The sequence below is a fragment of the Chrysochloris asiatica genome, unplaced genomic scaffold (assembly GCF_000296735.1).
Source record: "Chrysochloris asiatica unplaced genomic scaffold, ChrAsi1.0 scaffold00007, whole genome shotgun sequence".
Taxonomy (NCBI): domain Eukaryota; kingdom Metazoa; phylum Chordata; class Mammalia; order Afrosoricida; family Chrysochloridae; genus Chrysochloris; species Chrysochloris asiatica.
The window spans coordinates 4,300,712-4,326,762 of NW_006408525.1; the positions used below are offsets into that span (position 1 = coordinate 4,300,712).

Sequence of the window (26,051 nt, forward strand, 5' to 3'; positions counted from 1 at the left end):
AATTTGAGAAGCTAGATTATATGAAGAGGAACGTGGCATCAGGATTAGAGGTAGACTCATTAAAAACTATGATATGCAGGTTGTACAGCCTTACTGATGAAGAGATAAGACCATAGCCTTCGGTATGCGTTGCACCTCAATGTAAAGAAAACAGAAATTCTCACCATTGGACCAAAAAAAACACAACATCCATGTAAGTGGAGAAAAAATTGAAGTTGTCAAAGACTTCATTTTGCTCGGATCAACATTCATGGAAGCAGCGGCCAAGAAATCAAACAATATATTGCATTAGGCAGATCTGCACAAAACCTATTTAAAATTTTCAATATGTCAGTTTGAGGACTAAAGTACTCCTGACACAAGCCAAGGGATTTTCAGTAGCCCCATATGCATGTGAAAGTTGGACAGTAAGTAAAGAAGACTGAAGAAGAATAGATGCATTTGAGTTATGGTATTGAAGAAGAATAAATAAAAGTACCATGGACAGCTAGAAAAACAAATAAATCTGAGTTTGACGAAGAACAACCATTAGAATGCTCCTTTAAAAGCCAGGATGATGAGACTTTGTATCTCATACTTTGGACATATTGTCAGGAGGGACAGGTCTCTTGAGAAGGATACCATGCCGGATAAAGTGGATGATCAGCAAAAAAGAGGAAAACCTTTAACGAGATGGATTGGCACAGTGGCAGCAGCAATGAACTCAAGCTTAACAGTGATTGTGAGGATGGTGTAGGGCCAGGCAGTGTTTCCTTCTGATGTGCAGAGGTTGGAATCAGCTTGATGGCACCTAACAACAAAGCAACAAGTGGACTCATTAGAGGCTACTTTAATAGAAGGTGAATTGCTTACCTTTGTTTTTCCCACCTTTGTTCTGAGCACTCCTCTATCAGTAACTAGGTAAGACCATCACTTTTTGTTTTCCTTTACTAATGTACTTTGTAGAAATCTTTTTCCATGTATTCACTCTTCCTTTTTAAAAATCATTCCCATTGGTTTTATTCCATTACATTGCCAATTTAGGCTATAAAAAAAAGCCTAAACTCATTTAGAGAGAATAATTTTAGATTTACAGAGAAGTTGAACGGATCGTTCAGAGAGTTCCCATATGCCCTTCACTTAGTTTCACCTAATTTTAGCATTTTATATAACTATGATTCACTTGTCAAAGTTTAAAGAAATTAACATTGGTATGTTACTATTAATTATAGATTTTATTTATAATTACCAGTTTCTTCACTAATATTCTTTTACTATTCCACAGTTAATTCAGTATACCCAATTTCATTTATTGTTGTTGTTAAGGTCAATAGAGTCAGTTCCAACTCATAGTGGCTCTGTATAGGGTTTCCGAGGAGCAGCTGGTGGGTTTGAGCTGTTGACCTTGCATTTAGCAGTCCAGTGCTTATCCTACAGTGCCACACCAAGACTCCACTTTTATAAAGCATTGACCTACTCTGTATAAAAGTAACTCACAAGCAGAAACATGCTTTTTATCTGTGTAATGGCATTTTCTGTCTAGTTATTCTAGTATTATATGAAAATTCATGCTCTAGAACCATACTGGTTTAGGTGTCTGTCCTGGTTCTGCCATTTCAGAGTTGTGTGGCCTCCCTGAGCTTCAGTATTCTCATCTGCACAATAGTGATTACAAATAGTGCTTACATTTTAGTATTGTTGTAAGCTTTAAAGCATAGAGGACTGGGATGCCCTTAGTAATAAGAAATATTTATATTCCATAGTGATTGTAGTGCTAGATATCAGTAATTATAGTAGGTGCAAGAAAGTGGACCAATCCCTTCCACAGTGTTCTCTATTTCTTAGCTGGGTTTAATTACTCATTGTAATGACTATACAGAATTCATTCATAGACAGTACTCTCAGTTATACCTTCAATTAGGGAAGTTAACAGGTTACAATTCAGGATCAGAAATACGAAGGGCACAGTTCTTCTAATCAGGACAGCCCTTCCTCGCCATGCCCAGAGACAAACCTCTCTTTGCCTGGCCAGTGTTACAGAGCTCTTTTAGGGTTGCAGATAAATGCCCACAGGACATACGGACTTCACCATAAGCTTCAGTCTAAAGGCTCTTTGCTTAGCTCCATGGGTCAGCAAGCCTAGGTTCCCCAGTTAAGACACTGGAGATACTCCACTCTGCAAACAAGCCTTTTGCCCAGCGTCACTCAACTTTACTTGCTCCATGGTCTGGGAAGCCCATCACTCTTTCTTGTGCTCTGGTTCTTAATTCAACTGCTGCTGCTCCTCTGCCATTCCTCTGGTGTCACAGCTTTCTGACCTTGGGTCTGGGAGGTTCAGTGTGCAGGAATCATGGATCCAAAGAATACACTCCGTTCCTGGCTCCTCCTCTTTGATGGTAGTGAGATCTTCCATTCCTGCTTCTGAGATGGCTCACTTTATATGTGTTAGAGTTCCAGGCTTTTACAGTCAGAGTTAATCCTGTTAACTGCTCACAACTAAATCATATAATCCTGCCAGCATCTTCTCCCACCTTATCTTACTAGACCCGTCGGGGGCAAAAATGCTGTTTGGTGGGAGTTTACAAAGACTATGGCTAGAAGAGGGGAGTGTAGTGACTCCATACAATAAGCAGCGGACTGCAAATCAGAAGGTCAGTGGTTTGAGCCCACTGTCTGCTCTGTGGGAGAAAGATGAGAATTTCTGCTTCTACAAAGATTTAAAACCTCAGAAACCCTATCTATACAGGGTTGCTGTGAACCTCCTTGACTGTACTTAACAATAACAACATAGCTAGAAGAGACATTAAATAATCCATTGCAATACAGGGGGGTTAGTCTTTCAACACAAATTTTATTTTTTTGTTTTTGAAGCTTTTGTTTTTTGTGTAAGGTGTTTAAACCCTGCCATTGTTACTTAGGTTACCTTAGGTTCCTTAGGGCACCTCATCCACAAATCAAACTAAATCTATTTACAGTATTACTTGTCAGATCATTGCAGAATTAATTTTTAAAGCAATTCTCACCAACGCCTTCCTGGAAACAGATCTGTTGTACCTAGTAATTCAGTAGTACACCAGAAGATCAGTTCCCTTTAAGATGATGTCAAGGCTTTGATATGGCAGGAGAGCATGTTACTCTGAAAAAGGAGACACTAAGTGGTATCATAGTAGACTTTGGTTTTGTTTATGTGCAGTGTATCTTGGTGTACCTTCTGAGTTTATTGGCCAATAACTTTTAGGAGTTCTTTTATATGTTTGTTGAGATTTGCAAGGATTTGTAGGGTTTTGACTTTAATAATATTTGCATTTTATCAGATCACATCTTAGGCCAGTTTAAATAATGAATTTTATTGAGTCTTATTTGTAAACCTTGTTAGCATGTATTCAAACATTGTTGGGTTAACTAGGTAGTTTTAGCTCTCTTTCCAAGAAGGAAGAATGTAGAAAAAATACTGAACGTTGGAGAATATAATATGGTGGGCATATTGTTACGTGGTGCTAAAGACAGTGTATTGGATTGAAGCATAAGCTTTTAAGTTTTACTTCTTTGAGTTAATAATTCAACTGGTAAGACATAGTCAGCATCTCCTTGAGGAGATGTTAGCGATACTGAAACGTGTGTCAAATAAATATACCTGCTCCCTGTGCTTTCACATGGTATTTTCAGAAACTCCATAAAGGTGAGAACAAAATTCCAAACTGTGGTGATTTTTTTTTTTTTAATGCTAAAAGTAATCCGCCTGTGTATCTAATCATAATGATTTTCTTCATTTATTTTACTGTTTTCATTTTTATTCACATCTTCATGGGTACCACTAAAAGGATAAAAAATCGAACAGAAAAACTGAAGCATAAATCTGTTCAGAGTATGTGATCTTGAATGTCACTATTGAAAATGAAAGTCCTCTAAATAATAATTTAGTTAATAGGTGAAAGTCATTCACTGCACTAGGAAGTAATACCTGTGTTGGACTTCCTGACTGTGAAATTGAGTGAGATTATCCTGCAGGGTGAAAATCAGAGGGACAGGAAAATGTGTGAGAAAGGAGTTTCTATCTGATACTCCATTCCTAGTGCGTATCTAGATTTCCTTTTAGAGTTTATTTTTTTAAGGTCAAATTTATGTCCTTAGAATTGATGCATGTAAAGTAAAAGGTAGCTTATAAATCAGATTTTATAGCTAAGTAGTAAATAAATCTTGCCTCTTAAAGTGCTGTCAGGATATTAGCTCTGAAATAAATGAGGCAGAAGAATGCATTTTTCTGTCTTGAGTCACCTTTGCCTGGAAGGTAATGCTTGATTATATTACCCTCCCCCATTTGATTTTTCTCTCTCTACCCCTACTTGTGTGGTGCTGTGGGGTAATGCGTTAGACTGTAAAGTCATTGTAAATCCAAGGTCAGTGGCTCAAGCTCACCAGCTGCTCCTTGGAAATCCTATACAGGGTTGCTATAGGTCAGAATCGACTTGATGGCACTTAACAACAAGCCCTACTTACAACTCGTATAAATGCTGACAACATTTAAACTTCTAGCACTATCCTTTTCTAGCTGTGTGACCTTAAGTCAGTTGATGAACTTCTCTAAGCCCTTTATCTGTAATGTTGTTGTTAAGTGCTATTGAGTGGTTTTCAACCCTTAACCACCCTGTATGGGGTTTCCAAAGAGCAGCTGGGGCATTTGAACTGTCAACCTGTGGTTAGTAGTTCAGTGCTTATCCTACAGTGCTATGTAGTAGCTACCTCAAGGTTGAGGTGCCCTGGTGGTGTAATGGTTTACGTGCTTGGTTTGCTAATAAAAGGTTGGTGCTTGATCCTACCAGTCAGTGACTGTGGGAGAAAAGACTTGGAAGTCTGCTCCAGTGAAGATCTATAGCCTAGGAAACCCTATGGGGCAGTGGTGCTCTGCCCTGTGGAGTTGTTGTGAGTCAGAATTGAGTGGATGTTACATAATAACAATCTCAGTGCCTCAGAATTGTTATGACGTTAATGGCACCCGGTGTTGTTAAGTGCCATCAAGTTGTTTCTGACTCATAGTGACCATGTATAGATTTTCTGAGGAGTCACTGGTGGGTTTGAACAGCAGTCCTGTTGTATGTAATAAACTTTACCATTATTTACTTTTATTTCTTTGTGAAACCCACTTTATTATGCATTGTATAAAACAAAACAAAACCCGCTGCTGTTGGATTAATTTTGACTCATGGCAACCCTGTATGTTACAGAGTAGAACTGTTCCATAGGATTTTCTTGGCTGTAATCTTTCAGGAAGTTTCTTCTGTGGAACTGCTGGGTAGGTTTGAACTACCAGCCTTTAAGTCAGCAGTCAGTCACCACTTATGTCACAAGGCTCTAGGTATAGTATAAATGTGGTCAAAATACCAACAGCTTACTTAAAAATGTAAAATAAAATTTTAAAAAACGAACAGCTAATGCCCCAAGAAAAATAACAGGAAAAATCTTGAATGAAGATTTCTCCAAAGAAGATTCACAAATGACCAACACATGAAAAACTGCTCAATGTTATTAGTCATTGTTGTTGTGAAGTGCTGTAGAGTTTGGTCTGACTCATAGTGACCCTATATAGAGCTTTTGAGGATTAGCTGGTGGATTTGAACTGTAGACCTTATGGTTATCAGTCCAGTGCTTATCCTACATTGTCTTGCAGAACTCATTGGGGTGATACAAAGCAAAACCTCATTTTGAGATGCCAATTCATACACAATGCAGGCTTCCTAGGTGGTACAGATGGTTTGCACTTTAGCTCTGGTAGCGTAGTGATTATGAATTGGGCTGTGAACCTCAAATTCAAAACCACCAGCGGTTCCGTGGGAGAAAGATGAGGCTTTCTGCTTCCATAAAGATTTACAGCCTCAGAAACCCTCTACCAGGGTTGCTATGAGTCAGAACCGACTCCACGTCACATAACCACCACCACTAACTTGATGATTGGTGATTCAAACCCACCCATTACAGTCAAGAAAATCACATGACATTCACTTCTACGCTGTGACACATGGGATCGCCATCAAATTGGCATGGATTCTATGGCAGTGGGTTTGGTTTTTATTTTAGGATGGCTATAATTAAAACAACATAGAAATATTTCAGCATCACATAAGAGCATATCCAACCCTTGCAGTAACTGCCTCAATTTAAGTATATTAAAACAAAGGTAATGGCTCTTTCACTTGAACCTTCACTCTGACTTTGAATTTGAATTTTAAGATTACTACACATAATGCTTTTCACCCTAGAAAACAAAACAAAATAGAAAATAGCAAGTGTTGACAAGGTTGTGGAGAAATTGGTGGAGTGTAAGATTGTTCAGCCACTATGAAAAACAGTTGGACACTCCTCAAGTTAAGCATAGAATTACCATATGATTCAGCAGTTCCACTCCTTCATTTATGTCCAAAAGAAATAAAAACAGATATTCAAATATATGTGCATACATGTTCATAGCAGCACTGTTTGCAGTAGGCAAAAGGTGGCAACAACCCAGATGCCCATCATTGGATGAATGCATAAACAAATTGTGATCTCTACATACAATGGAACATTATTCAACCATAGAAAGAGATAAAGTACTGATATATGCTGCAGTGTATCTAAACCTTGAAACATTATGCTGAATAAAATGTCAGACACAGAAGGTTGCATATTGTATGATTCCATTTATATGTTGTTGTTAAATGCTATTGAATCAGTTCCCTGTATAGGGTTTCTGAGGAGTGGCTGGTGAACTTGAATTGCCAACTTTGCAGTTCAAACTGATTTGGAGTCCAGCGCATTAATCCGCAGCGCCACACTTAGGACTCCCCATTTATATAAAATATGCAAAATAGGTAAATGCATAGAAACTATGTAGATTGGTTGCCAGATGCTGGAAGTATAGGGGCAATGAAAATGTTCTGGAACCATATAGAGGTGGTAGTTATTCAACACTATGAAAGTACTAAAAGCCCCTAAATTTTTCACTTTAAAGTACAGCGTCCCAAAGAGTAAAGCATATCATAACTGAGAGACATGATGAATAAATGTCCGTGTTTTTAAAGCTATGGGGGTGTTCCTTTGTAGCATAGATGCTAACTTTTGTAAATCAGCTGAAGTACTGAGAAGGTACCCTGTAAGGAAACTGTTTTTAAATCCATTTTAAAAGCAGAACTTGCTTTTACAACCTTCTTTCTTTTTTGGGGAACACTAATACTTTGGTGTAGTAGTCCTGGTGTGGCGCTGGACTGCAATGTTGGTTTAAATTACAAGGTCAGCGGTTCAAGCCCACCAACCGCTCCTTGGAAACCCTATACAGAGTCACTATGGGTTGGAACTGACTTGATAACACTTAACAGCAACAACAATACTCTGGTAGTGTAGTGGTTATGAGCCGGGGTCGTAACCTCAAGGTCAGCAGCTTGAAGCTACTCACCATCTGCGGGAGAAAGAGGAAACCACCTTCTGTTCCCTGTAAAGATTGACAGCTTTGGAAAACCTATGCAGGGTCGCGATGAGTCGAAACCTATGCAGCACACCAACAACAACAACAACAACACTTCTGAGCTTATCATTAGGAAGTCATTGTTTGTGTGTGTGTGTATGTGTGGGGCATTATTTCCTAAGAGGTTTCAAGGGGGAAAAACATTATGGTAGTAATCTTAACAATTCAAATTAAGAGCAGTGGTTCAAGTGAATGAGGCATACTTTTTTTTAAAACTTTTTAATTTTGAATTGAGTGAAGGTTTACAGACAAGATATAATACATATCTTTATTTTAATACTTGTAAATCACGGCAGTTACTCCAAGGGTTGGATTTGCGCTTTTGTGATGCTGAAATGCTGCTTGGAGAAGGCTCTCTAGGAGAGTGAATCTTAAATTTGAATTTATTTAAAGTTTATTTCTTAAAATGGACAATATATGTACATAGTATAGATACAAAGTATAAATATTGATAAATGTTCTTCCCTTCTCTGTCTCCCTTAGCCACCAAGATGAAGTTGTGCTTTTGCCTACTTTAGATTCAGTATGACTGACTTTTCTGGTAGTATACTGGTTACGAATTGGGCTGTTAATCTCATGGTCAGCAGTTTAAAACTACCAGCTGTTCTGTGGGAGAAAGATGAGGCTTTCTGCTCCCGTAAAGATTTACAGCTATGAGTCGGAACCGACTCAACGGCACATAACAACAAAAACAACATCAAAGTTTATTTCTTAAAATGGACAATACATATATATAGTATAGCATTCCAAAGATACAAAGTATAGATATTGGTAAGTGTTCCTTCCTTCCCTATCTCCCTTAGCCACCAAGATGAAGTTGTGCTTTTGCCTAGTTTAGATTCTGTATGACTGACTTTTTTGAAATTTCCATTCAAAGAGTAAGAGAAACATGGCTTACTGACCAAGAGAACAGCTTTCTAGGCCTGCCCCAGTAAGTTCCTGAACAGAATAGTCTGAATGTGATTATTAGGAGATGAAAGTAGAAAGGTAGGCTGGAAGGAACTTCAGAGAGTTCTAGAAAATAATTTGGCCTTGGTGGGAGGAATAGTAGCATATCATCTGGTCAGTCGTCACCTCAGTGGTCACTTCTGGTGGAATATAGGCTTTGCCAATTTTGTGATCTGATCTCTCTGAATCTTTTAATTGGACTTAGTTTTCTCTTATTTCCTTTCTTGTTTTAATGTGATAATAAGTAGAAATTGCCATTTTAAACAGCACAACAGATACTTCATTAACTGCATTATACACTTAGTTTAATTTCCAATTGCCTATGATAATAACAGAGGAATTCTAATTGCTCATCTGCTCAGCATCTTGTTCTGTTCCCTTTCTCCCCTTTGCTGTTTATAATTTCTAAAGTTCTCACTTTGTCTTCTTCTACATTGCCTATGAACAGACATTATTTTTAAATTTTTGTTTTTTAACATGAAAGGGTCTTGATTGGCAGAAGTGGCAAGTTGTAATAGGTTAATCAGAGCTGCCTAATGTATTGTGCACAGAAAATAAAATATGTTTTGCCTTCATGTGAAAGCACTGAGCTGGTGGTGGAGATTATTACTTTATCGGTGCTTGATGGTGAAGTTAGCAGACAAAAATTAAGCCAGAAGACCTCATATTGGCTGCTGTCCAGTAGTTGAACTAGATGATTATGCCTGATTTGTCTTCAAAACAATAAAATGTACCCGTAATCATATTACCAAGCGAGTCTTTGATTTTTCATATTGGAATCTTTTGTTCTGAATTCCAAGTTAATAGCTGGAGATGATTCTACCAATTCTACCTGTGTTGTTATTACTCTCTAACTAACAATGGATACTTATTTTTCAAGTCATTCATTTTTTAGGTAAACTCATATGCTGGGGTAATTTATAGACTATGTAGGTCATGTAGATCTTGAAATAATAGCCTATTTATAGCCATTATGCTGCTTCTCTTTCACTTTTTGATCCCCCCAGTTAATGCTATTTATTATAAATGTTCAACAGGTACAGATACTCTCTTTCAAACTCATATATTGTGGGGATACTCCTACTCTTCTTTCCATACCCATTCAGCCTATGGCTCTGTCCGTGTATCTGCCCAGAGAACATTTTATTCCATGGTTGTCTATATATCACTATTTACTTCTATCCCCTTTTTTGTTGTTAAGGACCTTCTTCATAGCCACCCTGTATAGGCTTTCAAAAGGGCAACTGGTGGGTTTGAACTGCTGACCTTGTGTTTCGCAGCCCAGCCCTACAGCACCACATCAGGAGTCCCTTGCATATCTCCCTGTGTCTTCATCTGCCTTCATTCTTCCGCCAACCTCTCTCTTCTTGTATATTGTCCTCATTATGTTGCTGCTTGTTTACAAAAGAATAGCCATACAACTCTTAGCTTTTCAAGGAAGGGACTTAAGTAGTAACTAATAATACATTGGCAGTTTTTATAAAAGGCTTCTCAATGCACAAATTGCTGACACTGCTATCTCCCATCACATTTTATGCTTAAATTATATATATATATTCAACTTCACCTTGCCGATCTTTAGTAGCTACTGGGAGTCTCATTGCAAACTGGTTTTAAATTCACTATGAATAGGGTCATAGTAAAAACATTTGTGTTCTCTTTGTTGTTTGTTTTTTTATTTTTGAAGAGCTTTTTTGTTTGTTTTTTATTTTTGAAGGTTTTTTTTTTTTACAATTACTTTAAATATTCATTGTAGATTTATTATTTATTTTAGAAATAATCTGTAATTTTTATACAGAGTTGAATGTTCTTGCAACTAATGTGGATTCTCAATTCTATTTAATCAGGATATAAATACACTTTCTTACGTAGCAGTTTTTCATTTATCATAGTTTGCACCATATTTCATTGAATCCAAGATGCTACTGCTTATGAGATACAATATCATTTTAGGTATAACCTGGAAAGAAAAGTACTGCCTGTTAAACTGACATACTGTTGGCTATAAAATGCATTCCAACCTCAGAACTGTTAATGTGGAAAAAAATGCAACTAGATGAATTATGGTAATATTACCACTTTAAGTTTATGTAAAGCTTTGTGGAAACTACGTTTACATTTGTCATTGACTGATTTTATTCTCAAACGAAAACTAACCTGTGAGGTAGATTAAATTACCTTCAGTTTTCACATGAGGAAGTTGAATTTTTGTTAAAACTTTTTATTTTGAACTGAGTGATGGATTACAGAGCAGATCATCAGTTTAACATTCAACAAATCATATACTTTGTTTCCTTACAATGATTATAATCCCCTCCATGTACCATCAGTTAACAAAGAATCTTTCTATCAATCCTTTGAAGTTTTCTAATTAACATTCTTTTGAATTCTTTTTCAGCTCATTTCATTACCTTTTGTTTTTCATAAGCATTTCTGTCATTTGTTTGAGCCATTCTCGATTGTTTCTTCTTGTGAGCTAAAATTATCTGTTGTCTCCAGGGCATTGTGGGGTTGTTGTATTTGTAAAAAGAAAGAAAAAGAAATCTCAGCAGGGGGGTGGGGGCGGTGGGGGGGACTGCCATTTAAGGTGCTCTGGAGGTGGTTGTGGAAGAGAGATGAGACAGCAGAGCCCTGGCCCTTGATGGAGTTCCTGTTGGCCTTGGTGTTATTTATGTTCAGGACACTCAATCCAGAAGTAGTTTTCAGGGGCCCTTGATGGAGCTGGTATCCATCAGAACCACAGAGAATCTGGAGGCAAGGTGACTGGTTACATGCTGATCTGGTGATTCTTCGGTTTTGTAGGTCTGGAGCCGAGCCCACATGAATCCAAGCATCAATCAATGCGGTACACCAGAGCAGTGTAGCCAGCCCCCATCTCATACTAGTGTGGCTCCCAATCACGTATCTCTGAGCTTCCAGAGAGCAGTGTCTTACACTGGGGGTGGTTGAGGGTAGGAGCTAGCCATACTTCTGGTAACCAGGGGAGTGTGGGTAAAAAGAAGAAATCACACCTTTCCCAGCACCTGTGTGTGAATCTGCTTTGCCAGGCCTCCCTCCACAGCCAAGATGGTGGAGTCAGGTCTGGCCAGCCATTCTCCAGTCAGTCTCTCTCTCTTGCCATTCCTGCTTGACCTCTCCTCCCAGCAAGCACTCCATTTACCTCTCTTAACCTTTTTTTTGAAGTTCAGGGTGCCAAAATTTTCATCTATGTATGTTTTATTTGGTTTCCCTTATCTTTGTTGTAGAACTGACTCAGCGGCACTTAACATCTTTGTTGTAGAGGGTCCATTTAGTGTGTTTGCCTAGATCTGTATCTTGTCACAGGTCCTTCGAGATTAAACTTTGCAGAGATGATGTGCTTTTTCAACATTACATATTAGTAAACTAGGACCTTAACCCCACATTTTCTTATAATCTAAGATAAGATTAATGGTATAAGTCCCCTAACTATAAACACATGCAGATACCGGTAAAATTATTTGCCCTTAAGTTTTCTCTCTGTTGTCTAATGCATATATTTCATATTTAGATTTCACTGTTTTTTTAGAGCTGTTCATATAGCTTATGCTGATAGTTTTGAGTACTGTTAAATGGTAAATGTATGCTTTAATATAGTAGATCATGTGTGCAATTCTGCTAATATATGAATTGTTTTAATGCGTAGTTGCCTGAGCACTAGAAAGCTATATAATGCCATCACTGGCAGTTTAGTGTCTATTTTGAAAGCAGTTTCTCTTTTTCAGTTTGATAGGTAAAATGTGCCAGAATGGATTAGACCTATGAAGTGATCCTGAGAAAATTGATGATATATTTGTCTTAGTTATACTATTCTTGGTGAATCTAGGTCATATCTCTTCTTTTCCAGGTGGTGGCTAATGCTGTAGCAGCCTTATCTGAAATCAGTGAATCTCACCCAAACAGCAATCTTCTCGATCTGAATCCACAAAACATTAATAAACTGCTGACAGCCCTGAATGAGTGCACTGAATGGGGCCAGATTTTCATCCTGGACTGCTTATCTAATTACAACCCGAAAGATGACCGAGAGGCTCAGAGGTAAGGATCAGGGAGCACCCTGCGTCACTCCTTATGTTCTAGCGTCTGCTGTTAGAATAAGGGTTTGTAATATTGAGGAAGATCAGTCGCTTGTGGGGTAGGTAGGTATTGTTATCTCTAAGGTGTCTCCTCACTGGTATTAGGGACATTTTAGATGGCGGAGTAAGCCATGTCCAAATGCTCTTAAGAGCTGTGTGGTTTTCATTTCTTGTTTGAATAGTATAATTACCACCTGCTAAAATCCTCATCATCATTGTCTCACATCGTCAACACTTTCTGGCCATTTGGCAAACAAATGTTGTTGTCTTTCTCCGTAAAAAAGCAAAAATTTCATTCTATTAGATGGGTAGTTAGTAAGCAGCTAAATAACTAGTTTTTGAGCTTAACTATACCTGTAATTCAATACTAGAGAAATTCTGTTGACTCCTAGGGATGAGAGCAGAATATGAGATGCTTTTCTCTAAGTATGGAAATCATTCATCTGAATTTGGAGCAAATTTTGGAAGGAACACCTGGATTATTATTCTGATAGTAGCAGCACAATCTTCTAACACCTTAGTGTTAGAAATTGTCTTTGAGTATCAGAAACGAACTACTAAATTGCATATGCACATATACACATTTTAGTTTAGAGGTGTAATTATCACCAATTTTTATTGAGCATGTTGTATATACAAACACTGTACTAGGCAAAGGAACCCTGGTAGTTTGTAGTGGGTTATGCATTGGGCTGCTATGCAAGGTCAGCAGTTCAAATCCACCAGCTGCTCCAAGGAAAAAAGAGGAGGCGGCTTTCTGCTCCTGTAAAAATTTATAATGTTGGAAACCCTACTTAAGGTCACTCTGAGTCAGAATTGACTCGAGGGCCGTGGGTTTTTTGGGTACTAGGCAGAGTGCTTTTGAAGAATTGTTGGATCTTCATTAAAGTTGACATATTTTAATTATGGTAGATAAGAACCTTCCTTGCCTGGCTGAAGCTGATTCCCAAGCTACTATAATGTAAGTGCTCTTCCCTTGGCTGGGAAACATTGTTCCCTCTGGACTTAGCTTACCTGGATAGTTTCTTTCCATCATTGAATTTCAAATATCTTCTGGAAAGAACTTAACCTACAGTTTTATTTTCTGTTGGTTAATGATGCATCACACTCATTCATTCAGCAATTATAAATTGAATTCATGCTATGTGCCAGGTACTTTTTTGGGCTCTGAAGTTACAGTGGTGGACATAGAGCACTTACTTGAGGTGTGGGAGACAGTAAGCAAAATTACTTGGTTTATAACATGTTGGATGGTGATACATTCTAAAGAGAAAGGAAAGGTAGGGAAATGATCTAAGAAATGCTGGGCATTTAGGTATGAGAGATTGTAGTTTTTAAAATATGTTTCACTGAGACGATAATATTTGTATAAATATCTGGGGTCTGCCTTGGATTTACAGGAAAAGGAGAGAGAAACACATTCAATCCTTAATTGAATATAGTCAGCTGGCCACTCATACTGTTGAAGAGCTATTAAAATTAAGTTAATTTCTGAAAAATCCTCAATAGATAATTAAATAGATAAGATTTCTTAAGGCATTTATATGCAGATGGCATGGCCTAGGAAAAGTACAAAAGGTTGGAAGAATAATGAACATTTTTTTACAATTTTTTTATTGTGACTTGGGTGAAGGTTTACAGAGCAGATCATCAGTTTTGCATTCAACAAATCAAATATTTTGCTTCATTAAATGATTGCAATCCCCTCCATGTATCATCAGATAACAGTATTTACCTCCATTTCCTCTAACTGCAATGATTTTTTAATATTAAAAAAGTAAAAGACTTTTCAAAGTTTCTGTTATAATCTTGAACAAGGGGTTAGGTAGTTTTCTCTGCCAATCCACCTCCTCCTGCATCTCATAGTGAAACCTTCAACCAGAAGTTCATTGCTCTTTATTATCCCTACGAAATAACCCTCAGATTGCTTAATTTGACTTCCTATAGGTTGAGGAGAGGCAGGGAACCTTTATATATAATGTGGGGAGACTGACAGATTATAAAACAAGATGGTAAATGGTGTGAGCTGCAAGTGTTTGGGTATTGCTAGTTTGTTTGCTTCCGTTATGAACATCCCTTATGGCTGGTTTCCTGATGTTCCTGCTCTGCCTGTAGTTTGCTGGGAATGAGGCTTCTGCGTGTTGGATCTCAATTTTACCTAAGCATGGAGCTTTGGCTTTCCTAACCGATTCTCTCATTTCTTGATATTTGGGTCATGGGACTCTGACACATTACCTTATAGAATGGATTGAGTACAAAAAAAAAAACCCAAAAAACAAAAAGATAATGCAAGACACTAATTTTCCTTTTCTGCCCTCAGCATCTGTGAGCGGGTAACACCCCGGCTATCTCATGCCAACTCAGCAGTGGTACTCTCAGCTGTAAAAGTCTTAATGAAATTTCTAGAGTTGTTACCCAAGGACTCTGACTACTACAATATGCTGCTGAAGAAGTTAGCCCCTCCACTTGTCACTTTGCTGTCTGGGGAGCCTGAGGTGCAGTACGTAGCCTTGAGGAACATCAACTTAATTGTCCAGAAAAGGTTCGGAAGTAGTGAATTGGTGATTAAAGTATTTGTAATGTTAAATTTAGCTTAATAATATCAATCCTAAATAGGCTAATGTTAGGCTCTATTTATTGTGGGGAAATGAAAATAATGTATGGCAGCAATAATTGATACTGAAATGTTTCTAGAGTAAGTACCAGGCATTGCTCTACAATGTTTTCTGAAAGATCTCTTTCTGGTGTATTAGCAGCCTCGTGCTTAATAACTGTTATGCCCAGAATTCGGGGTCCCCAAAGACCACCCAGGAGCCGTGTACCGATGCAAATACATAAGGGAAGTTTATTCAAGCTCGAGCCAGGTCTCTAACCTTATCCGACGCATCGGAATAGGGAAAGAGCCCTGAATTCATTGTCTGCAGGGTTTTTATAGAGTTTTCAAACAGCTCAGGTTTCTCAGCATTACAATCTTTGGATTGGTTAACAATTGGCAAACTATGAGATGTTACAGTTTAATTGGTCAGGACCCGTGGTCTTTGTTCTTAGGCTAGGGTAAAGGAAAACATCTGGCCTCTGGCCTTGAGCTGCCTGGCTATTTATACATATATCATTTTCTTGGAGCTAGAGGACGTGTTCAGGCTAATGTACAGAATGGAGATTGACCTTGTCTCTGGAAGGAACTAAAAACTGAGGCCTTGTCTATTTAAAGTGCTTTCCTGAGCCTGACTAGAGTTTAGTCAAGCAGTCTCTAGGTAGGCAAAATCAGGTAAAATCAGTTTGGTCCTTACATAACTGTACTACCAGGGTTCATTGGTATGCTATCTATATAAAACCAAACCCATTGCCATTGACTGTTTAATAACGTGGTGCTGTTTGTAGCATAAAGTTGGGTTGTTATTCCAGTTCTACATGGCAACATGTATCCTGACCCTTTAAAAAAAAGTTGAAAATAGATGAAACTAAAAAGAATAGAGGGGTGTAGAGGAAGTTTGTGACTTTTTTGGGGGTAAGAGGAGATGGCACAGATTAGATATCAATACAGACTCAGAAGAATCTGTCAGTATATGCCTTCACCTTTCTTGTGTTTCTGTGTGCCGTAGGCCTGAAATCTTGAAGCAAGAAATCAAAGTCTTCTTTGTGAAGTATAACGATCCCATCTATGTTAAACTTGAGAAACTAGACATCATGATTCGTTTGGCATCCCAAGCCAACATTGCTCAGGTCAGACTTCAGCAGACTCAAGTTTATAATGACTTAGGTCCTAAGATCTGACCTTCAGAGGAAGGTCATGAAATTGCTTTTTGGAATCCTTAATGACTGCCCACTTCCTGGATTTTTCACAGGTTCTGGCAGAGCTGAAGGAGTATGCCACAGAAGTAGATGTTGACTTTGTTCGTAAAGCTGTGCGAGCTATTGGACGATGTGCCATCAAGGTGGAGGCAAGTGATAGTTACTTGTGATCATTCTACAGCATCTGACTGGTCTCTTCATTCCTGTCATTTAGATAATATTTCTCAGTAGATCACAATAATAAAGCACATAGTTAAAATAGGAAAGAACTTTTCATGAAAAGCACCTGTCCCTGGTCCTTCCTTCCCTACCTAGGCCCTATTAAACAAAGGGACTGAATTTTAAACTCTTGAGAACTATTTCTAGTTGTAGTTATTCTTTGAATTGCTACCCTGTCTCTAAATAGTGTGATTATGCTGATATTTATGGATTTATTCAATAATGTTGTTAAGTGCCATCGAGTCGATTCCAACTCATAGTGACCCTGTATAGGGTTTCTGAGGAGCAGCTAGTAAGTTTGAACCGCCAGTCTTGCGATTCAAACTGACCTTGTGGTCCAGTGCTTATCCTATAGTACCACACCAGCACTTCTTTATTCAATAATAGACATTGCTTATTAACTTTGAGTTGTAAGTATAGTTCTTATAAGGAGCCCTGGTGGCAATGTAGGTTAAGCATTGAGCTGCAAACTCATGAAAGGTCAGTGGTTTGAACCCACCAGTTGCTCTGTGAGAGGAAGATGATGTAGTCTGCTTCCATAGAGATTTACAGCCTCAGAAATCCTAAGGGCCAATTCTACTCTGCCCTATAAGGGTTGCTGTAAGTCAGAATTAACTCGATAGCAGTGGACATACATATGAGGGAATTCAAAAAGTTCATGGAAAAATGGAATGAAAAGATAATGCATTTTTTCCATGAACTTATGACGCCCCCTGGAATAGTTCATATACCTCCATTCCTATTTCTCCTCTCTCCTGTGTTCCAGTATTGTTATGAATTTTTGGTCCTACAGTGATTCTTTGTAAATTAAGATAGCATTGCTTTTTTCTTTTGCATATTGTGGCTATGTAAATATGTAAACCATACATTATGCAATGATTAAATTTTCTTTTTTATAGAACCTTTTATTTTTTCTGGACTTTTCTTTAATTGCCTCTTTTTTTCCCCCCTTGAATTGTGTGTCTTCATTGCACTCTTATTTTCTTCTGGCTTCTCAAGCATAATATCAAAATCTGTAAGGCTCCTTTTGTCATGGACCATTTTCTCTTCAAGTTGTCTGTCCTCGTGTTTGCACTGCTTCTTGACTTTTGTATAGCCACCATCCTATGTTGTTGTTAGGTGCCATTGAGTTGGTTCCAACTCATCGTGACTCAGTGTAATGTAACACTGCCCAGTTCTCAAAATTGTTGCTGTTTGATTGAGTCCATTGTTGCAGCCCTTGTGTCAGTCCATTTCATTGAGGGTTTCCCTCTTTTTTTTTTTTGCTAACCCTTTACTTTACTAAGCATTATGTTCTTCTCCAGAGACTTTTCTCTCCTGATAACATGTCCAAAGTATGTGAGATGAGCCTAAATGTAAAATCTAGGACTATAAATATTGTCAATGAAGAAATAGAAACAAACTTTAGAGCTTTGATACTTGACATAAATATGCTACAAACATAACTGAAAAAAACACAAACAGTAAAAGACAAAACAGATAACTGGGACCTCCTAAAAATTAAACACTTATGTGCATCAAAAGATTTCACCAAAAGAGTAAAAAGAGAACTCAGAGACTGGAAATTTTTTTGACAATGACATATCAGACAAGGTACTATGTTCTAAAATTCATAGAACACTTTTAACACCTCAATAAGAAGACAAATACTCCAGTTTAAAAATAGGCATGAACAGATACTTCACCAAAGACACTCAGACTGCCAACAGCATATGAAGAAATGCTTACAGTCATTAGCCATTTGAGAAATGCAAATCAAAACAACAATGAGATGATATCTTTCCCTAGCAGTAATAAAATTCATGAAAATGGAAAACAGCAAATGGTGGCGAGAGTGTGGAGACTGTGGGACACTCCAACACTGCTGGTAGGAACTGTAAAGTGGTGTAACTACTGTGGAGTATAGTATGGAGCTGTCTCAAAAAGCTGGAAATGCAAGTACTGTATGACTCAGTAAGCTCTTCATTTGGTATATATTCTCAAGAAATGAGAGCCATGACACTAATACATATATGTACCCCTCAACAGTAGCAAAAAGATGGAGACAGCCTAAATGCGTATCAACAGAAGACTGGTTAAACCAACTTTGGTACATACATACAATGGAATACTAGCCAAAGTTGAAGAATAATGATTACTTTAGCTGCCATCTTGCATCCCCGCCTGTGTGTGCCTAATCGCAGCTGGTCTGCCAAAGACCCCCTGAGTGCCAGCCCTAGTCTCCTGCACGGCCCCATTTCCGCTCTGACATGATGAAAGAAATGATCATGAATCGGGAAAAACTCGCCAAACTGCAGGCAGAAGTGTGCATTGGTGGGAAAGGAACTGCTCACAGAAAGAAGATGGTGGTTCATAGAACAGCCCCAGCAGATGATAAAAACTTCAGTTCTCCTTAGAGAAATTGGGGGTAAATAATATCTCTGGTATTGAAGAGGTGAATATGTTTTCACACACCAAGGAACTGTGATCCACTTTAACAATCGTAAAGTTCAGGCATCACTGGTAGCCAACACTTTCACCATTACTGGCCATGCTGAGACAATGCAGCTGACAGAAATGTTTTCCAGCACCTCAAACCAGCTTGGCGCAGACAGTCTTACTAATTTAAGAAGACTGGCTGAAGCTCTGCCCAAACAGTCTTGTTATTGGAGAGGATGATGAAGATGAAGTCCCAGATCTTGTGGAGAATTTTAATGAGGCATCCAAGAATGAGGCTAACTGATTAGAGTTGACTTCTGAAGAAGATAAGACTTGAAGAAGTTACTTGGAGCTACTATTTTATGACTTTTTTCAATTTGTTTTGTTTATGGATCTGATAAAATCTAGATCTCTAATATTTTTAAGCCCAAGCTCTTGGACATTGCAGCTCATTTCAGTTTTTGCTTATACATAATTCATTCTTTGCAGCCAATTAATGCTGAAGAAATCTGGGAATAAATTTGAAGTGTTAATAAAATTCTTTGCCTAGTAAAAAAAAAATAAGAAGAATAAGAATGATGAATCTGTAAAATATCTCATAACATGGATGAACCTGGTAGACATTATGCTGGATGAAACTAGCCAATCACAAAAGGACAAATATTGTATGATACCACTATTGTAAAAAGTTAAAAAGTTTTCATGCTAAAAGAAACATGGTTATAAGAGGTGGGAGAGAAGAGAGAACAATCCATATGTTAATTTGGGTGATGGGGAAGGCGTTTTTAAAAAAACAACAACCATATATTATGATAAAAAGTATGTGAGACAAAGTGTCACCATCCTCACTTCTGCAGAGCATCCTGCCTACACTTCTTCCAAGATTGATTTGTTCTGGTAGTCCATGGTAATTTCAAAATTCTTAGCCAATATCTGTGGTATTGGAATAAGGATTGGACTGCTAATCATAGGGTTGGTGGTTCAAACCCACCAACCGCTTCTTGGAAACTCCATATATGATTGTTGTGAGTTGGAATAGATTTGATGACAATTAACAACAATATCATAGTCAAAAGTATTAGTTCTTTTCCGATCTTATTCTTTTGTCCAGCTTTCCCACTCAAATGAGGCAATTGAAAAATATGGCTTGTGTTAGGCCTATCTTAGTCCTCAAGGTGAAATCTTTGCACTTTAAAGGGATATTTTGTAGTAGATTTGTCCAATGCAACACATCCTTTGACTTCTCAACTACTGATTTCATGAGTGTTGATTATGAATATAATAGTATGAAATTCTTGACAACTTCAATCTTTTCTCTGTTTATGATGATTCTATTCATTGGTCTAGTCATAAGGATTTTTGTTTTCTTTATATTGAGGTGGAATCTATACTGAAGGTTTAGTCTTTGATCAATAAGTGCTTCAAGTCCTCTTCACATGCAGCAAGGTTGTATTATCTGCATGTTGTAAATTATTAATGAGTCTCCCTCCAGTCATGATGCCATGGTCTTCATATAGTCCAGCTTCTTGGATTATTTGCTCAGCATACTGATTGAATAAGTATGGTGTAAAGATATAACCTGAGACGCACCTTTTCTGATTCTTAAACCATGTAATAGTCTCTTGTTCTGTTCAGATGACTGCCTTGTATATGTATAGGTTCCACATGAGCACAATGAAGTGTTCTGAAATTCCCAGTCTTCACAATGTGATCTACATAGTAGAATGTCTTTGGGTAGTCAGTAAAACACAAGTAAACATCTTTCTGGTATTCCCTGTTTTCAGCCAACATCCATCTGATGTCATTAGTGGTGTCCCTTGCTCCACATCCTAGTCTGTCTCTAACTTGAATTTCTGGCAGCTCCTTATTATTATACTGCTGCAGTCATTTTTAAATTATCTTAAAAATTTTTGATTGTATGTGATATTAATGATATAGTTAGAACATTGTTATATTCTGTTGGGTCGCCCTTCTTTGCAGTGGACAAAGATATGGATCTTTTCCAGTCAGTTGGCCTGATTAAACTGCATGGTAAAGACTTACAATCTCAGAAACACTAAGGAGCAGTTTTACTTTTCTTGTAGGTTTGCTATAAGTTGGAATTGACTCGACAGCAGTTGGTTTGGTTCCAGCCTGAGGGGCTTCTCTTCTGTCACTATATCAGATAGTGTTCCACTGCTATTCATAAAGTTTTCAGTCATTAATTTCAATGGCAACTGAAGTAAAATTCAAGCCAACACGTGTTAACCAGTTTGTTGTACTGTGGTGGTGTGTGTGTTGCTGTAATATCGGAAGCTAATCCATTGTATTTCAGATACTAGTAGGATTACCTCTGGTGGACAAGTTTCAGCAGGACTTTTAGACTAAGACAAGAATGAAGGAAAAGGAGGACCGTTTCTGAAATATTGGCCATTGAAAATCCTTATAATTAGCAGTGAAGTCATCCTACAAAGCCTCTCTTTATTCTTTTATGTTTTGGGTACTTTTTTCATAGTAATCTTTAACAAAACAGAACAGAAAATAGTTGCAATAACTGCTTGAATGTCAGAGGATATGAATTACAATATTTTCTTTTGTTTCTGAAATTTGAATTCAGGTATTTGGAGCATTATATGATGATGTTAGGACTCCTGGTGTGGTGCTGTAAGATCACTGAACTGCAGATCACAAAATTGGTAGTTCAAAACTACCAGTTGCTCATTGGATATCCTGTACAGGGATGCCATGAGTCAGAACTGACTCGACAGCACTTAACAACATGATGATGGTTGCATTGCATAAATATCTACCTCTCTGTAATCTAGTATCAGGACCTAGCTATGTTCAGAAGGAGGGATTAGGATTAGCACAGAACTCGTTCATCTGAGGTAGACATCAAACATACCTACATCCAACTTTTTCACTATTTCTTATATAGCCAGACCCCACCCCCTGCCCCCACCAAACCCCACCACTCTGCTTCTCTGCTGGGTTTGATCATTCATTGCAGTGGCCTTACTGAACTCATACTTAAGTTATGTGGTTTGTAAGTAACAGGGTACACCTTGAGATCAAGATTAACATGGAAGTAATTGGACATAACTCAGAAGACAGAATCAGTTTTGTCAATCAGGACTGTTTCCAACCAGGATAGCTCCTAGCTCCTCAGCTATACTAGCTCTGGTGGTCCTTGATGGCCCTTCTGTCAGCCATGCCCATAGGCCACACCTTTGTCTCAGCTATACCTTTTTCTCAGGCCCATCTTTTGGTTGCTCCCATGGGCTGAATCCACACACCATGTACCATGTACCCTTCAGCCTCTGCCATGCTTGGACAAGTGTTACAGCTTTTTAGCTGTGTAAGTAAGCCTCCTGCATGGAGGCATTTTGCTTGCTCTTTCTGTGGACAGGCAGGCTTTCTGCACTGTTTTAGCACTGATCTCCAGTTTCCACCATTCATATAGTTACCATCATTTCTCTGCCTGCTGGGTTTTGCTGTGCTTGATGCCATCTCTCTCTGCCTTCAGTGGTAACAGCTCTCTCTCTTCTTTGTCTGGGAGGTTCTCAACACAGTGACCTTGTGCCCAAAGAATGCGTTTGACTTCAGACTTTTCTTGATGATAATGAAGTACCTCCAAAACCTCTGTGGGATTGGTCCTTATAATCCAGAGGGCTGGCAATACCAAACAGTCCCTGAGCAGAAAACTGCAAGGGGCTCCATTTTAAGCCTTTATTTGCATAGAAGTTAACCAATCCCTTGCACGATTGTGGCTCAGCAAATCATTTTTGGCATATTACACTGTACTATCTATGTATAAGGAGCTCTGGTAGTGTAGTGGTTACGAATCGGGCTGCGAACCGCAAGGTCAGCAGTTCGAAACTACCAGCTGTTCTGCAGGAGAAAAATGAGGCTTTCTGCTCCTGTAAAGATTTACAGCCTCAGAAACCCTGTGCAGGGTCACTATGAGTCGGAACCGACTCCATGGTACTTAACAAGTTAACAACAGCATCTGTGTATATATGTTTACGTAAATATATAAAACGTTTTTACATTGGGGTGTGTGTCATCTGTAAAGTATAACCCATGTATCTTTAAAAATAAATAGGAAAGTTGCTTAGGGCGTCTGTGTACATGGGTAGATAGTGTGTTGACCTTTACTTGAAGGTGTCTTGAAGAGCTCCTATGTGATACTGACAGATGGAGTTCTAGCTTGAATGTAGCCTTTCAGCAGATATTACAGACTGCACCTTACTTGCCCTGCTTTACCAGTCTCTGGTCCTCCATTATTTTTCCCTCATTCATAAATTTGTTGAAATTACTAATGGCCTGTGTTCATGATATTACTGTGGGTTCATAGCCTCATATTTTTTCTTGCTGGCTGATTATATATAATTCTACTTAGAGTCAAAGTGTTGGGCCATATGATTTCTCAAGGATACTAAAATAATTTCTACAGTATGACCAGTTCGTCACAGGAAGAGAAGGAGACAAATGCTATGTCAGAGAAACTTCTATGAAAGCCAAGTTCCTAATTGGCCTGCCTTGTTTTCCATCAAGTTAAAGCTTCTTCTATGTAGTTAGACCATTGATAAATCATTATTAGACTAATGGTTATAGCAAGAGGTTAATTAATCCTGGTTTTCAATTCCTGGTTTTGCTAGCTCAGTAGTTTCAGATATGTAATACACTTCTATTGCTCTGTTTGAGTAATGACAGTCTATTTTATTTGATCTGAATACATTATATATTTTTTAAATCACTATACTTCACATAAGGAGCCCTGGAAGTATAGTGGGTTATGAGTTGGGCTGCTAACCTCAAGGTCAGCAGTTTGAATCTACTGGAGATAGCTAAAACTTTCTGCTCCCATAAAGATTGACTGCCTCAGGAATCCAATACAGGGTCACTATGAGGCAAACTGACTCCACAGAACAAAACCATCACCACCACACTTGACATCCATTTTATTCAGGTATAGCCACATAGCTAATATTAACAAAGATAAGTACTGGACTGCAAACCATAAGGTCAGTGGTTGGGCTCACTTGCTGCTCTGCAGAAGAAAAAGGAGGCTTTCTGCTCCAACAAAGATTTACAGCCTTGGAAACCCTATACAGGGTCACTATGAGTCAGAACTGACTTGATGACAATAACAACTAGTTGCTATAAGTGTCCTGAGGTGAAAAATGATAATTTTGTTATATTACAAGTTGCTTAGTTTCAATATTCAGCAGTAAACTGTTCAGTATATACCACTGAAAAGTCAATATCATAATACTTCTCACCTGCCACCCTCCACCCCCACTCCCATAATTTTTGCCAATTTTTTTAAGGAGGAGATAAATCCCTGGCCTTTATTGTTGTTAAATGCCATTGAGGTGATTCCGACCCCTAGTGACCCTGTGGAGGGTTTCCAAGGAGCAGCTTGTGCGTTTGAATCACCGACCTTGCGGTTCAAATGACTTTGTAGTGTGATGCATTAACCCACAGCACCACACCAGGACTCCTGACCTTTCTTAGTTTCCAAATAAAGCCACTTTATTTGCTTGAGAAGTAAGGCATGAAGATTGTGAATTCTTCACTTTCTAGTCTTTTGTTCCTTAATTTTTACCATTTCTACTTTTTTAAGGATAAAATGCTGATTTATGTATCATTCCTTAATTAAAAAAACAAACAAAAAACAAAACTTTTATTATTCATACTAGGAAAGCCATTCACTGTGTGAAATCATAATAAAATGAAAACAAAAATAAAATAGCCTCTTGCCACCCACTCTCCCAGAGATCCCTGTGTATATGATTTGGTGTACATGATTAAAATCCTTGTCAATGTACTTTGAATACACAGGTGTATGTTTTACAAAAATCAGATCCTACTATGCATGCACATAGGACATTTGAAATTTAATTTCAAGAGGTTTAAAGACATCTTTAGGAGCTCTGGTAGCGTAGTGGTTACGAATCGGGCTGTGAACCTCAAGGTCAGCAGTTCGAAACTACCAGTGGTTCCGCGGGAGAAAGAGGAGGCTTTCTGCTCCCGTAAAGATTTACAGCCTCGGAAACCCTGTGCAGGGTCGCTATGAGTTGGAACCGAATCCATGGCACTTAACAACAACAACAACAACAACAAAGACATCTTTGCTTTCTTCATTTGCCCATGAACTCCAGCTAGGAACCACCTACTTTGGCTTATTCTATAACTCCTTCTCTTCTCAGTTTTATTCTCCCAACTATTCTAAATGGTCCATTGCATTTGAATGGATTCATCTGTCACTATATTTGTAATGAATAACATTTTGAGTATATATAGAATGTCTGTGTTTCTATACCAGATAACCTAAGGAGCTCTGGTAGCGTAGTGGTTATGAATCGGGCTGCTAACCTTAAGGTCGGCAGTTTGAAACTACCAGCTTTTCCGCAGGAGAAAGATGAGGCTTTCTACTCCCATAAAAATTTGCAGCCTCGGAAACCCTGTGCAGGGTCACTATGAGTCGGAACCATCTCCACGGAACTTAACAACAACATACCAGATAACCTAGCATTTAGTATTTCTTGGTTGAATTAAGTGCCTGATCTTTTATATTAGTTGATGCACCTGTACTTTTGTTTTTCTTTCAATGTTTAGGTAATATTATTAAATAGATCACCTGATTTCTTTTTTCTTTTTTAATGTTCTTTACAGCAATCTGCAGAGCGCTGTGTGAGCACTTTGCTTGATCTTATCCAGACTAAAGTAAATTATGTGGTTCAAGAGGCAATTGTTGTCATCAGGGACATCTTCCGCAAGTACCCCAACAAGTATGGTCATGTATTTCTATGTTTTAAGTAAGGCACTTTACAATTAGATAAGGAGAATGGTTCTTTTATAATGTTATTGGTCATAATAAGGTCTTTTATTAAAAATCAAACATACAAGATAGCACAGGAATTAAAATCAGATTTTTCACTTGATTAGTTTTAGAAGAATTAAAACTATGTCTGAGTATACACTGCCTATTATTATATCTTGAAGTTAGCAAAGTTGCCATTCAGTTGGTTAACTGTATATTCCAGGTTAGACAGAATGTAGGCAGAATCCCAGTGTGCAGTTATCCAGGCATTTTTAATGATATGTCCCTTTTTGTTCTC

At 38.1% G+C, this 26,051-nt stretch overlaps 1 protein-coding gene across 2 annotated transcripts in view; it reads left to right on the top strand.

Annotated features, from left to right (window-relative positions):
- The window catches only part of AP2B1 (adaptor-related protein complex 2, beta 1 subunit), a 151,074-nt gene that overhangs the window by 38,193 nt on the left and 86,830 nt on the right, over nucleotides 1-26,051 (top strand). For both annotated transcript variants that reach the window (XM_006832331.1, XM_006832332.1), the window contains 5 exons: nucleotides 12,288-12,478; nucleotides 14,837-15,058; nucleotides 16,119-16,239; nucleotides 16,362-16,457; nucleotides 25,606-25,721. In XM_006832331.1, coding sequence (XP_006832394.1) covers nucleotides 12,288-12,478; nucleotides 14,837-15,058; nucleotides 16,119-16,239; nucleotides 16,362-16,457; nucleotides 25,606-25,721 — 746 coding nt within the window. The remainder of the gene's footprint in view (nucleotides 1-12,287; nucleotides 12,479-14,836; nucleotides 15,059-16,118; nucleotides 16,240-16,361; nucleotides 16,458-25,605; nucleotides 25,722-26,051) is intronic.